We start from the raw sequence: 14,780 nt of genomic DNA on the forward strand, positions 1-14,780 counted from the left end.
CAAACTTTATACCCCTATTTAGGGGCTCTTGAGTGGCACAGCCATCTAAGCATAGGCACTATTATCAGTAGATTGTGAGTTCCTGGTAATGCTACAGCCATCTGTGGCTGGGAGTTCAAGAGAGCACACCTGGCCTCACTCTCTGTGGGTGGGTAACAGTCGCAGGTGTTTATTAGCTGAGGTAACAGAATTGGCAGTTAGCACTCTCCTCTATGTGTCTCCATTGAGCTGTCCAGTGACATTGCATTAGCAGCAGTTTGAAAAGATGTAATGGCCGGCTTCACATGATCTGGATTAAGTGTGTGCTAGCATTCACCCTCCTTGCACTGGTAGTATCGTGCAATTGGTGGATATCTAATTATTTGGTGAAATTGGAAATTACTAAAATTGGGGGGGGGGATCACCTCTTAATGCTCAACGCTCTATTCCATTAAATCTATACGAGTAGGGTGTCAAATGAGCTTGAGCTTGATTTTTATCAGTACTTTTCTGTGACGCTTCTTATGTGCTATAGCTGCAGTTTGCAATGGCTGCAACGTGATGCTAGAGACCCTCTGCCGGCACAGCATGGAACTTCATGGCTTTTTTACATTTCCAATAACTTCCCCATAACATAATTTTGGTGTAGTTGAACTTAACTACTGTAAATACATTATATGCATATTTTCAGTGGTTAATTTACTGTTGGATGTTTCTGTGTGCTGCTCACACACCAAATATAGTCCTGGAAAGTGTTTCATAAAAAGCTTTGGTAAATGGAATTTTAAAATACCCTGAAATACCTTCTTTTGAGTGTTACAACACTCTCTGGGCAAATGTAGAAATAGGAATGTAACTCAGACTGTCATTACATACATTCTTTCAAGAGCATGGCATGTATAAGCACATTACTGCATGCTGTTTGTGCCATTAGTATTGTTTCTGTACACATTATAATGAAACATTGTTCATAAAGAATGTCACACAAAGAATGGCTAAATGAAACCTCTCATGCTCAGACACGAAACCCAGGCTTACACAAACAGACTTACCCATTCACTGACCTCAGTCATGTCTGTGGAACCTTCCTTGGATGCCCTACATATATGACGTTTCATTAAAATTTTAACGAAGAACATGGTGTCACTGCGTAATGGAGGCCTAGATCACATTAAGATAACATCCTGCCTATCACTGAATCTGTCAGGTAAGGGGTTAAATCAGAGCTGTCTGAATGAGTTAGTCATAGGCTTCATCAATATTTAACTGAGGCTTTTTTGTGCTGTGAGGGGCTTTAGTGCTAAGTGAAGCATGAGGAGCAGAGGAGCAGAGGTACTTTCTTTATAAATAATACTTCATCTGCTGAGGAACCCAGACTTCGTTGCTTCTCACAGGTACAGCCATCTGCACTCTACCTGTAATTATGGGCTACCGTGAGAAGTAGAACATATCTTAACTTGCATTAATTACAGCTGTGTTTTCCATGATTAAATATCTTAGACCTTTGGACTTTCGATTTGATTAAGATATCCCTTATTAGTCCCACAATGGGGAAATTTGACCTCTGTAATCTAACCCATCTGTGCAGTGAAACAACACATATACACTAGTGAAGACACACACTAGGGGGTAGTAAACACACTTGCCCTATCCGTAGGGCCTGGGGAGCAGTTAGGGGTGAGGTTCCTTGCTCAAGGGCACTTCAGTCATGCAGGGCTGGTTCCCTAACCTCCAGTCCATGACTACCTCCTAATAGAATCATGCTGGTCAGATTGACTGTTGTGTCACACCCAAAAGCATTCATGCTTAGAAATGAAATGAGGTCTAGATCCTTATTGGTTCCCACTTAACTGCTAATGATTTTCAGTAGTTTTACAGTACTGTAAAAAAGTCAGAGGCCACCCTTCATTTATATAATTTCCAGTAAAAATTACCATTAGGTACAAATTTTTATTTTTTTTAATTATTTAGTATTTACTATGTCCACACACTGGAGACATGCCTCCAAAGTTCAGACTTAGAAGTTGGTTGCATTGTCTACTTCTCACAATTCAAACAATCATAAACACATCCAGTGATATTGAGTTCTGGACTCTGGGGTGGCCAGTTTGTTGTTATAACACCAGCAGCTTAATTGTTTGATATGCAATATTCTGCTTTTTTAATTAATTGTTCTGAGGACACCAATTTTTCGGTTTTATTAACAAATGTATTTCAGTAAGGTCTTCTGAACAGCTACACATCCTTTCAGACCCACTACATTGAGTTGTCTTATCACAGTAAAAGGGAGAACAGATGCAAAAGTGGAGCTTGATTTGTCTTCTCTCTCAAACTTGAAAGCTTTTAAGTACTGTTTATCTGATGGTGACACTTTTGATGAGATAAGAGATTTATAGTCCTAATGGAGTAATAATGGTCACAATACAACAGGAACGCAGTAACTTTTGCTCAAAGTGAATTCAAACTGAATTCTTTCACACGTACAAAGCTTCACAGTTCCACTGTGACAGCAAACACATATATACAACTGAAGTTAAGTACAAAAAGCTTGCAAAACTTGTCACAACACTTTTGATTGATTTGTCCAGGCCATGGGGCTAATTTGCAGAGCCAGGCCTGATGCAGTGAGGCTTATGTCACTGTCAGCAACAGATAGCTAATGACTCAGTGTTTCTGATTTAGCTCATGAGCCAGCAGTCAACACGTCCGCAGAGCTGATCCACACCAGCTGTCTGACACCTACCTGCCAGTGTCAGTCAGAAAAGCTGCTATTTAATTAGCTGTTGTGTTAATCCTTCCCCAGGAAGAAAGCTGTTGATGTTATGTCAAAAACATATGTGTGCTAATAAGACACTTTTCTCAAACCTGCCAATTCGTAGTATTTAAATACTAGAGAAAAATGTTTTATTTAACTGGGTAAAATCATGCTAGTGAGTAGGAGTTCACCCATTTTTATTCTCTAGTCAAGATTTGAGTATATTTTTGATATTTTATGTGTTAACAGTCAGAAACTGTGATCCCCTATAATTCATAAGTGTCTTTGATTGTGGATGTATAAGCCGCCTTGGTTTCACACCTGTTTATTCTGATATGAAGCACCCACATTCCTAGTTTTATTCATTGACAGCAGTTTCCACAATAGACAACACGTGAGAGGTACTTAGGAGAGAATGAGAGGCTTATTAGTGATGAAGATTTCAATTTTGATGCGCTGTGTTGAACATTATTTGTTCAATACTGTACTGTCTTGCTAGTTAGGCTATGCTGATAGTCAGTGAAATCACAATGCTCTTGTAAATTTAACGCAATTAAAAATCTTCATTTTTAATGATTTAGTATTAAACTACAGCCTTTTCCAGAATAGACCTCATTAAAGCTTGCTGCACCCCGACTGTATGCCATATGGATTAGCCTGAAAGATTAATGCTGACGTGAATAAGATGCATTATCCATTTTGCATTGTAAAATTGATCTGCTCATAATGCAGGTCAGAGCTTCACTCCGGAGAAAAAGACAAACTGTTTTCCAGCCAGTAACTGATAAATGATATTCCTCAGTGTAGTGCTTAAGGACAAAGGAGAGAAGAAAGAGAAGATATAGTTAAATGAAGCTGTTGGTTAATTAGCCATTATGGTATTTCTTCCAAGGAAAATAGGTGTTGACGTTGTGCCACAAAACTATGTGAAATATTTTGTGGAAATATGTGGCTATTAAAATATGGTAATTCTGCCTGGAAAAGTGTCGTTAGTCAGCCTGTTTTCTCAGACCTGCCAAGTCCCAATGTTTGCATGAAGAAAAAAGCTTTAGATGGCATTATGCAGTACATATTTAATGGATTGAATCATTATAATTAGGCTATGTTGAGAGCCTCTGCTGAGCTTTTCTCAGTTTACACAATTCATAACTGTTGGTTAGTGTCCAGACTGTGTGCCATAAGGATTGACTGTAAAGGGGCAGTCAAGTTATTTTGTTAATTTGTTTATGCTTTTAGCTATAGACTCCTGGATGAATGTACTGTTGACTGCTTAATAAATAACACCATTGGACATTTTTTTATTGAGACTTTTTTTTGCCCTTTTTTGTTTATGATGGAGAGGAACTAAATTAAAATATGCCGAAGTCATCCCTCAATCCCTCCAATGAGAATTAGGGCATGTTTTTCTCCCTTTGCTTAATGATCATCAAGGCACACATGTTTAGTATCATTGTGGTAGTTTTAAAACGTGCAGCCCCTTTCAAGGTTGATGCTGACACACATTATTGCATCGTGAAGCTTCACTCAGAGGAAAAAGATTAATGGTTTCGAATTTACACCTGACAAATGATATTGTTCAGTGCTGTACTACTGCTGTAATGAAAGAAGAGGAGACAAGAGGAGAGGGAGAAGTTCAGCTGAGAATAGAATGACATTTGATGTGCATGGTGCTCAGACGTTTGGCTAAAAGGATGATGGGAAAGCTCATCTAGAGCACCCTGGTGTATTCTCAAGTGATGACTAAATCAAGCTACTGTGATTACTGTCACGCGTCACAGTCACAAAATGCTGTAATTAACTTTATTCCCTATAGAGGACAAGTTCAGTTGCTTTTTCAACTTATCAACAAATGTTTAAACTTTTGCATATGATTGTATGTTATCTGGAAACAAGCCAATGAAAGGCCACTGTTGTAAATACAAAGAAGTAGCAGCCTAAAAATGTGCACAATTCATAATTCAGCGGCCTACTTCAACAGCCCCTGGCTCACTCTCAAGCTGTCATTCTAGGAAAAGGATTAGCCGAACAAGAGCTTATCTGTGATCTCAAATGAGATAACAGACATTCTCTGGCTCTCCAGACTGATTAATAGGGTGAAAGTGTAAAAGACATGGCTATACTGTTATCAGCTCATCGCTCGTTTATACAGGAAGAAACCCGGGTTCCTTTAAAATCTGGAGTGATCTCTGTGTGCTTGGATGCATTTGAACTGTATGTGCTTATTGAAGGTGGCTGCTTTTTATTGGACTCTAGAGAGAAAGGAAGACAGTGAAAGAAAGAACAAAAGAACAGAAAGAAAGAAAGAAAGAATGGAAGAATGAATGAAAAAGAGAGTGAAGGAACAAGACAGAACAAACTGAGTTAAATTGTTAAGGGAAAAGAGAAAGAATTAGAGAATGAGAGGAAATATGAATGACAGAAAGACTAAACTGGAGTGAGAAAAGTAAAGGGAAAGAAAGAACAGGAGGGGGAAATTGATTCAAATTGTGGCAGAAGAAAGAGAGAGAAAGAAAAAGAAAGAAGGAGAGAAAGATGGAAAAGAGAAAGAGTAAAGAAAGAGATTGAGTGAGCAGAGGAGAGAGGAAGGGAGGTAAAAGAAAGAAATGAGAGAGAAGTTATAAAGGTGTAGAGGGAGCAGTGCTTTCCTGTTTTTCAATTCCAGCTGGCATACTCGCACACCCTTAATTGGATTAAACAAGAGGCTTACACTGTGCCAAATTGCTATGGCTGGGGTAGTTCAATAAGAAAACAGGAAGAAAAGGAGAGAAACAGGAGGAGAGTAAAGACATTTCTTCTAATGAAGCAGCATGTCAGAAAGTGCAAAAGAAACCCAATTCAGAGTTATCAGCAGGGATCTGAAGGTATAAACATACTGTATCCAGGCTGAGAATGATGCTAACATAAGCAGAAAGGTCTCAAGTATTTATTGGTTACTTTGGCATTCATTTCTCTTTTTAGTATTTGGAAACTTCATTTTTTGGTGCCACAAAAACTTTAGCCTAACCTACAGTGAACTGTAGCAAAGGCCTTTAGATAGAATGCTCATTCATAATATATGAAAGATAAATAAAAATAATAAATTATAGCTGCCTTTGTGAAATTCTTCACATTCATCCTCGTCACTTCACCTTAGAGCTTGACAACTCATACCGCCCTTCAAGTTACCATTGAGGCTAAAAAGGCAAAGATGCCTCAAAACGTGTTGGGACAATGCTGGCAAAAACTCAACTCAAGCTTTATTAGCAGGATCATATTAAATCATATCAAAGCATTTAAAGCATATATTAGTGTGTTAATTAGCAAATACAATACTACATATTAATGTATACTACATAGATGCATATCATATACATATACACTACCTTAGAAATCGGCACTAGCACAGGCACAATCTCATCAGTATGCCAACCCATTTTCCCCTTAAGCCTGTTGCATTCTTGTATGGATTTGCCAGCCAAAGCAGCATTATACAGTTCTAAGAATATGTTCAGAAAATACAGAGATGCCTTTGAAGTTGAGTATTTGTCTGAGATGTTCTTGTATCTTCGGCAGTTTTGGAGAGAGAAAGGTATTCCCTGTAGTCTGTTCTCAAGGGAGGAGCCAGGTCAGGCAGACATGACTTTTTGTGACTTCTTACACCCAAGAATATTTCAGTTGTATGTATTCTGTATGAGTTTAAAAGAAGAAAAGGGTGGGGTGGATAAAATGGGATAAAATGTCGTACAACTCCACAATCCCTGTTTAGAGAACATCACAGGAAAAATGTCTCAGTGATGGCATTTTAAGTAATTTTGTGGTCAAGTGCTGTGGTTGAGTTACATTGTGCTGTATTCATAGCACCTTTTTTCATGATATGTCAAATTATGGGCTGTTTTAAAAGTAAACAGATCAAAATGACTTTTGTTTATCAAACGAAATGCTAGATTTTCACCAGCTAGAAGCAGTTGGGTTCATATAACCCTGTCTGTAAAAGTTATTTAAGAGTTTTGTTTGAAGTAATGTATATTGCTAAGTATTATAAAGTATAGTTTGTATACTTACCTGTCAGTGCCGATATCAAATATGTACACGTTTTAGACGCACATCTACCTGAATTAGTTTCACAAAAGTAAAACATTTATTTCTGTAAGGTTACCAGTGCTGGAGAGGGAATTAAATGAATTTTAGCAGAGTTATCCTGAACTGATCGAACATTCTGGATCATCAAATACTGGCTGAAAATATCGGTCATCTGTCTGATGTTGATTTTTTTTTTTTTATTATCTGTATATACCAATATGATTCCAATATGTCTGTCTTGTGTGAGAAAGAATGTGAGCATGTGCATGCCCGCATATATCTATATATATATATATATATATATATATATATATATATATATATGTGTGTGTGTGTGTGTGTGTGTGTGTGTGTGTGTGTGTGTATAGACAGGGGAAAGTGAATGTGCCAAAGCCCAGGCTAATCATCCTGGCTGCCCAACTGCCTCCCCTGCAGAATAGATGGATGAGGTCAGTAGGGTTCACATGTGGAGGAAGAAAAGAGACCGCTTCACCATCAGAGCCTGCCAAGAAGACAAATAGACACCTCCTCCCTCCCCTACTTTCTTTCACTTCATGCCTTTCCATCTTTCCCTCCTCACTCCTCTCCTCTCTCACAAAAAAGGGAAGGGGAGAAAAGTTTAGGGAAGTAAAGTGGAAGAATAAACAAGAGTAGAAGAGAAAAGAACTAAAGAACCAAGGCAGACACACTTAAAAAAGGTTACAATATATCCACATGAGAGTGATATATTTTATGCTTGTGTAAATTGCATATAAAATTCAGATTTAATTGAAAATTAAATTTAGTGCATCACTTTTTACATTGTGAACTCTGAGTGCAGTGGTTCTCAAGGTCACAGAGAAATGTCCATGCTCAGCATATTTTTGTATTTTCCCTTCTTTAACATATTGAGCATATGAGGAACTTTATAATTCCGTAATGGGTTGAATCAGGTATGCTATAAGAAAGAAAATGTGGAAATGTATATAGTGTGGACCTCCAGCCCTTTTGGAGCTGACTGCCCACTTCGAGAGGAGGGGACCCTTTGGCTGACATGCAAATTAACAAATCACAGACTTTTGTTTTTGCCTGGTGTGTAGGGGCATTCAGTTTGTTAAAGCAATGTTATACTTTTTAATGTAGACAAATGATCTACCTTCCTGGAGATTTCATCTTTAGCCCAAATTGAACATGCCTAATTCAGCAAATCAGGCACTTCTGAATGCAAGAATGTAATGACTCTGTTGGAGTCAATCTCTAGGAGCAGGATTGGTGATCTCTGATTTAGACAGTAGTTCATTTTTTGTATTTTTGAAACAGCCACCTAATTCGCCACATGTCAAAGAAAATGAAGGCCCGGTCTGTTTCTGTTGTGCTCTGAATAAAGTGCAGTATAATTTTTATGCACATTTCAGACTGCACTGCATATTTTTCTTTTTTGGTTGTGTTACTTATTGTGTTACTTGTTTTTTTTGTGTTGGAGTTCTCAGCCGCATACAGAAATTCCTCAAAATTGTAACTATTAGAAATTTCGCTTACACTACATCTTACTCAAGTCAGACAGACACATTCCTTACAGATCGCATTACAAAACCTTACCTGGTAAGGTATCTTCAAAAAAGATGGGACAGTATGTGAAATACTAATAAAAACAGAAAGTGAATTCTGTTTGACCTGTACTGAATTGAGAACAGCCATGCTGTTCTAACATATGCAGAAATGGTTATATTTAGATGCCACTGAAAAAGACATCATTTAGAAGGCAACATGCATTTAATTTATCTTTCAGTGTTAATGGTGCCTTCATAGGTGTTACCTTTGCCATGGTCGCTATAATACACTCCCAAACCATGACATCAACATAAAAATGTGCCTCAGTAGAGTTCAAATGAGCTTGAGCCCTTAGAAGTCAGCAGCATTTCTGAACATTGTTGGCATATGGCTTCTGCTGTGCATGGTACATGAACTGTTTATTGACAACGATTTGTGAAAGTATCCCAGAGCGCACCCTATGGTATATATCACAGACACATGCCATTTTTTAATGCAGTGCTGTAATGTAAAGCATTACATTTCTTGTTTTTGTACTCTTGTTCGTTTCATTTTGTACTACATTTCACATATTGTCCCAATGTTTTTGGAATTGGGGTTTGTAATACAGTTCCAGTACTGCTAAAGACAATGTGTGAAAGTGAAATAGCAACTTGCAATGATCAACTGTCTTTCAGCCCCAGCACTGACTGACAAACCCCAGCCTGAAGCCACTCCAGCACAGTCCAGGAGGAGGAGTAAAAAGAAGGGAGAGGGAGAGAGGGAGGTGGAGTGTGTATGCATGTGGCTTTGACTCTGACTGTGGATGGCCACTCCCCCCTGTGTGAGTGTGTGCATGTGCTGATTAGAGCAAAGGCTCGGCTAATGAAACGTTCACAGTGCCGCTGCTGCTTGCTGCTGCCTCACTGTCTGACAGTGAAGGGAAAGAGAGCGAGAAGGGACTCACTTTTACACTGGATCTAAGACACTGTCTGACAGTGAGCTGTTGAGTCCCAGAGTTTTTGCTGACAGCCGGATCGGAGGGTAGACAAGGAAGCAGCATCCGATCATTGCATTCTCCGCAGTTTGTGCTTATAAGGGTTGTGACCAGTTCAGCAGGATTCATCAGGAGTGTGTTTCACTGAGGCTGCTTCAGGCTTAAGGCTTTCTGATGGATTAGCATTGTTTCGGTGCGGAGAGGTAAACGAGTGGCGTCATGGGGAACCAGGCAGCCAAAGCAGAAGAGCCAGAGACAGGTCTGAGAAAGAAAACATGCAGCTTTCTCTTCTGTTCTGTGTCTGTTTGTGTGTTTTTAGCATTTTAGCTCTCCATTTGCATCGCTTCCCCTGCTCTCTCTGCATTTTCTCTCACTTTTCTCATCATTATTTAACTGTACTTCAGTCAGTCAAATTAGATGACCATTTTCAAATTCTATTTAAAAAAATTTTAAAAATTAAGAAGGACACAGTTTCTTACATAGTGAGTTATGCAGTTGGTGACATTTACATTTGATTTACAATTTATATAGTGACATTCAAGTCTGAATTTCCAACTCTTTTCCCATTTGTTTTACTGTCAAGAATAGACAAACCTGGCAAAAGTAGTAAAGGATGATTTGCCTTTCTGATAAACAAGACGGTGGAGACACCAATAAATTTTCACCAAATTATTTTCAATCCCCTTAAACTTACAAAAACAAATATGGTATAAATTCAGAATTTAGAATGCACACACCTATGGGAGAAAATATGCATACAGCTACAAGTGAGGAATAAAATGATCAAATTGCACCATGCTGTTATCATCTGTGACAACAGCAGCTTCTAAGGGTTACTCTCTCTCATTCCTTTATTTTCATCTTCTCACTCTTTTTTTTCATGCATGACAACAAACCTCAGTCCTATTTCCAGCCTTCTGTAAGCTGTAAGAGTCTACAGTATGAAATGTGTTACCCACGGATGATAAATGCCTCTCATTTGCCAGCTTTTCCTCGTGTCATTTCTCTTCATTATCTCATTACTGCCTATGCTCTATGGTACTTATGCTGTCACTACCATAGACATTCATTAATAGCCTTGCCCAAAACTGTACATCTTGTAATACTCGTGCTCTCTTCTTTCTGAGTGCCACAGCTTTGAGCAGTGTTGGTGTGAAATCTTTTTCATCTTGAGCTGTGTTATTAATGATGACCAAAGGACTTCTCACTGTCCTAATGCTTTTTAGTGAGACTAATTGAGTAGATTGTTTACAGTACAGTGTGGCTATCTGCGTCTGGACTTGGAAAGTGCTGAGTAGTGTTGAATATCTGAAGCATCTTCTCAAGGGAGGGGACATGTGCTTGTGTGTCTCCCTGTATGTGCGCAAGTGCATGTGCCAAAGGCGGCTACATCACTCCCTGCACTCCCTTGATAGCCATAAACTACCCTGAAGATAGACTTAACCCATTTCCATTTCAAAGTAGGGTTTTAACTCCTTAGCTATGGCTTTAACTTTCAAGGTGGAACACAAAATTTCAGCCTTTCTTTCTTTCTCTTCATTTCTGTCTTGGGTGCCGTCTCTCACAGCGGCTCTGTGTATCTCTGCTTTCTTACATCCTGACCAAGGCTGAATATATTTTGACATCAGTTCCAACACAGATAACTTAATTTTGACACCTGGATTACATGTTTTTTCCATACCTTCTTTTTAATTAAGAACTAAAGGAAAGTGTGGATTAAATCAGACATGTAGTGAAGTATTTATGTATGCAAAGTACCAAAAGTAGGTGTATTTACTGATTGCAACGGACCACAGATTAATCAAGAAGCGCTGACATTAATAAAATATTAGCAGTCTAGACTTTGGAACAAGCATTCCTATGGGGTCACAGATGCCAACCAACAACATAAGTATTAAAATTCAGTATTGAATGAGGCATGAATTTTTGATACTTGGTAGTACTGAAGTAATTCTGTTGGTGACATAACAGTATTGAATTTCAATACCCAGCAATAATCGTCTCTCGATCCTTTCATGCATGTTCTTTATCACAATGAAGTTGCAAAGTTCAGACTGATAAATCATTTTACAACAGGAGATAACTTTAATAATTGAGCCCTTGCACTGAAAAACAGTATATATGAACTTTTTAATAATAAATTGTATGATTGTGTTTCTTTACTGAAACAGAAATAAAGCATAGTTTGCCTTTTTAATGTAAATTGGTTCTACAGTATAAAATAGAAAATAAAGTCACTGATAATCCAAAAGAAGGCGGAAGGGTAAATAAAGGATTTTTTGTTGGAGGGGCTTAATTATTATGAGGATTATAAAAACTGCGCAGTATTTAAGTGTGGGATATTCGTCAATAATGGGGTACATTTAATCGTGATTACAAAGACTATTTGGGGTGCATGGTATATCAGCAGCTGATGTGCGCCAGTAAAGGGTTATGTTTAATGCTTTGGAGTGCACAGTATATGGGTGGCCAATATATTATCCCTATTAACATAATATCAAAAAAATATTTAGCTTATACTCTCACTTTCATATCATGACTAGATGTGACTGTTTCCACTTTTGCAGAAATGAATCGCCTAGTGGGTCAGTGTAAATCAGTCTAAATAAAAGTGCCTGCTGATTGGATCAGTGCTATTTATTTTTAACATGGTTTACACTCACTGAATTTCATACATGGTTTCTAAAGTACTTATTTTAAATTGAAGAATTTAATGAATTATGGCTTAACTGAACTCTTTTATGCTTCCGAAAAGTAGTGTTTGTTTTCAGTGCATGTGTTCTATGTACAGGCAACACACATCTAATTAAAGTGTTCTGGAGGTCTTTTCAGGTATGCTAACTTACATTACATTTATGGGTTAACAGTGGTGTTGTTGTCTGTTGGACAGTGTGGTTGAGCACACCATTGCCCCCTACTCTGAGCTCTGCTTCATGAAATGCTGGATTTGTGTAGAAATTTCCCCAGACGTTCTCATTACGACAATGTGTCTGGCCCTGCAGGACTTGAGAGACGACGTAGTGCAGAATCGAGCAGCAATTCCTGACAGCCTGTAGAATCACATGGCTTTTGGAAAGGTCATTACGTCCCAACAGCAGAGACAAATAATGTGATGTAGTAAGCAATGAAGTGACAAGGAAAATGCAGTTTTCTTTACTATGTCTTCTTTAAAATGCACAATAAACAAGGTCTTATTGATGATATCAGCCATATCGCTGCATCCCTGTTTAGAATCTTCTGATTTTGTTACTTGCTCATTTCTTTGACAAGACAGTGCTGCTGCTGGGCTACTGATAGAGTGCTTTTCAGAGGTGTCCAAGGCTGTAGTCTAATGAAAGACTGGCTAAAAATGAAGCCTTTGTGATGCATGTGTGGATGTGTGTGTGCACTGGAGGTAAATGAAGTGGTGTGTGTGTGTAGTCTGACTGTGAGGAGGCATGCTGCCAGTGTGCCGCTGCAGGGACCTTATCAGCCAACACAAGGGGAAGCCTCGTCAGCTCATCGCATGAGTGTGTGTGTGTGTGTGTGTGTGTGTGTGTGTGTGTGTGTGTGGTTTGAGATAAAGCAGCAGGCTCTGATTTTGAAGTCAGCCCAACACACACACAGTAAGCCACACAAGGCTGGGCTGTGTCTGCCTCCACAATTTGATTCCTTTTGGCTCAGGGAAGCAGTATAGTTACGGATGAACACAGTTCCTTGTACGACTTGAATCCTTTTCCAGCTTTACAGAGGCATTAGTTTACAAGTCTTTCAGGTACTATTTGGATGGGATTAGTTTTACTTGGGGGCATGGGGCAATGTATTTATCACCAGTGTTTCTCCAATATTTTCTCATTGATAGATAGATTTTATTGATCCCAAAGGAAATTTAGCCATTCTGATTCTGAATCTGCCAAATATTTTTATCATATTCTGGCATCTTTTACACACTACTAAAAGGAACTGTTGAAATTACCCCAAGTTATATTAATTCCGTGCTAATGGACATGTTGGTAAAAATACTATCATATCCCATGGTTGTGGAAGTGTGGAAGTGTTTACTTGTGTTTTCTGTGATCTAAATCATGTTTTGTCCTTCCTCAAGTGTTCAACTCTGAACAGTAAACCATGTGAAATGACAAGGTTTGATTTTATGCTGTGATATTGACTGTGGGCTGTAAATTCCCAGGCTAACCCCAGTGACACATTGCTTTCACTTATGCGAGGTAGATGGTTATGAATAATTAAATAAATGCTTTTACAAGTCAGTGCGTAAATCAAATAGTCACTCCCATTTTTGTAATTTATACCAAGATTTCTTATATAAATTGGAAAATAAATATTATAGACATCCTATGAAAAATCACATGACCTCACCTCTCCATGGAACACTAATCCTGTCCAAATGGTCTGTGTGGCTGAAAAATACTTAACGCAAGTAACTTCAAGCTGCGTTGTATTCTCAAATGTGATGCAATTCATAATGCAACGCCAGCAACATCTGTATTTTTAGCATTATTATGAGGGGCACTAGAGCAACAGCCAGTTCTGACCATGACGTCTTGTACCACCAGCTTGCTTTCATTGGCTTTTCATATTAATATATCAAAAAAAAAAAAGCAGCACAGTTGTGGCTGTTGGAATAACAGTAGTTCTGTTTGCAGACACTCTGATTTGTCCTCTATTGCTCCCTTCATTACTGATTGTTTTAAGCACAGCAACAATGTAAGATCACACATTGTGTATACATTGTATGTCACACAGTGTATATGTCTATCACGACTGTACATTTGCAATGCATTAACAAAAACATAGTGTCATTCTGTGTTAATTATTTCTCACCCTCACCGCTTATTGAGACAGGCAGAGAAATTCTGTCAAAAGTGCAGATTTTAAATCAAACATGTCAAACTAGGGACCTTACAGGCCAAAGTGCTATGGAGATTAGTGTTTATCCTCACCTAATAAATGCTGAATGCTAGTGTTGAGTTCAGTTCATAAAGGCCTTGCTAATTAGCTGATGAGCTGAATCAGGTGTGTGTTGTGTAAAGAAGTAGTGTCCTAAGTCTGCAGTGTTTTGGCCCACCAGGACTGGAGCCTGTCACATGTGTTCTAAATCATTGCATTTCTGCAGAAGAGAATGTGTTTTCTTATAATGTGAATTTGATGAAATGTTGTTGTTATGTGTATGGTTTTGAAGAGGTGGGAAATATGATATTTTGTCATTATCCTGATATGTTACCTCACATACTTTTCTTAGAGTATTGTCGATATCGCCAGCCCTTAGTGGGCAACTGACCAACTTCATGTGTTGTTACAAAAAGCATAATTATTTTTGTTTAACTGGAATAACTAATGTAGTTCATTGTGGCACTACTGGGGCTTTTCATCAAATCAACTCATCAAATCTCAGCAAAAGAAAATTGTGATAAGTATAATTTATCATCAAAATGTCTTGTGAAAATATATTTTCACTGTATCACCCACTCTTACTGTCTTTTT

At 38.3% G+C, this 14,780-nt stretch overlaps 1 protein-coding gene across 7 annotated transcripts in view; it reads left to right on the forward strand.

Moving 5' to 3' along the window:
- specc1 (sperm antigen with calponin homology and coiled-coil domains 1) overlaps positions 1-14,780 on the forward strand; it is a 168,131-nt gene that overhangs the window by 41,008 nt on the left and 112,343 nt on the right. The window contains exon 1 of one of the 7 annotated variants that reach the window (XM_017698987.2): positions 9,168-9,558. The exons of the other annotated variants lie outside the window; for them this stretch is intronic. Within the exon in view, the coding sequence (XP_017554476.2) occupies positions 9,519-9,558 (40 nt within the window). The 5' untranslated portion in view covers positions 9,168-9,518. Of the gene's footprint in view, positions 1-9,167; positions 9,559-14,780 lie in introns of those variants that run through there. 7 annotated transcript variants of the gene reach the window in all.

This window comes from Pygocentrus nattereri, chromosome 23 (assembly GCF_015220715.1).
Source record: "Pygocentrus nattereri isolate fPygNat1 chromosome 23, fPygNat1.pri, whole genome shotgun sequence".
Lineage (NCBI taxonomy): Eukaryota > Metazoa > Chordata > Actinopteri > Characiformes > Serrasalmidae > Pygocentrus > Pygocentrus nattereri.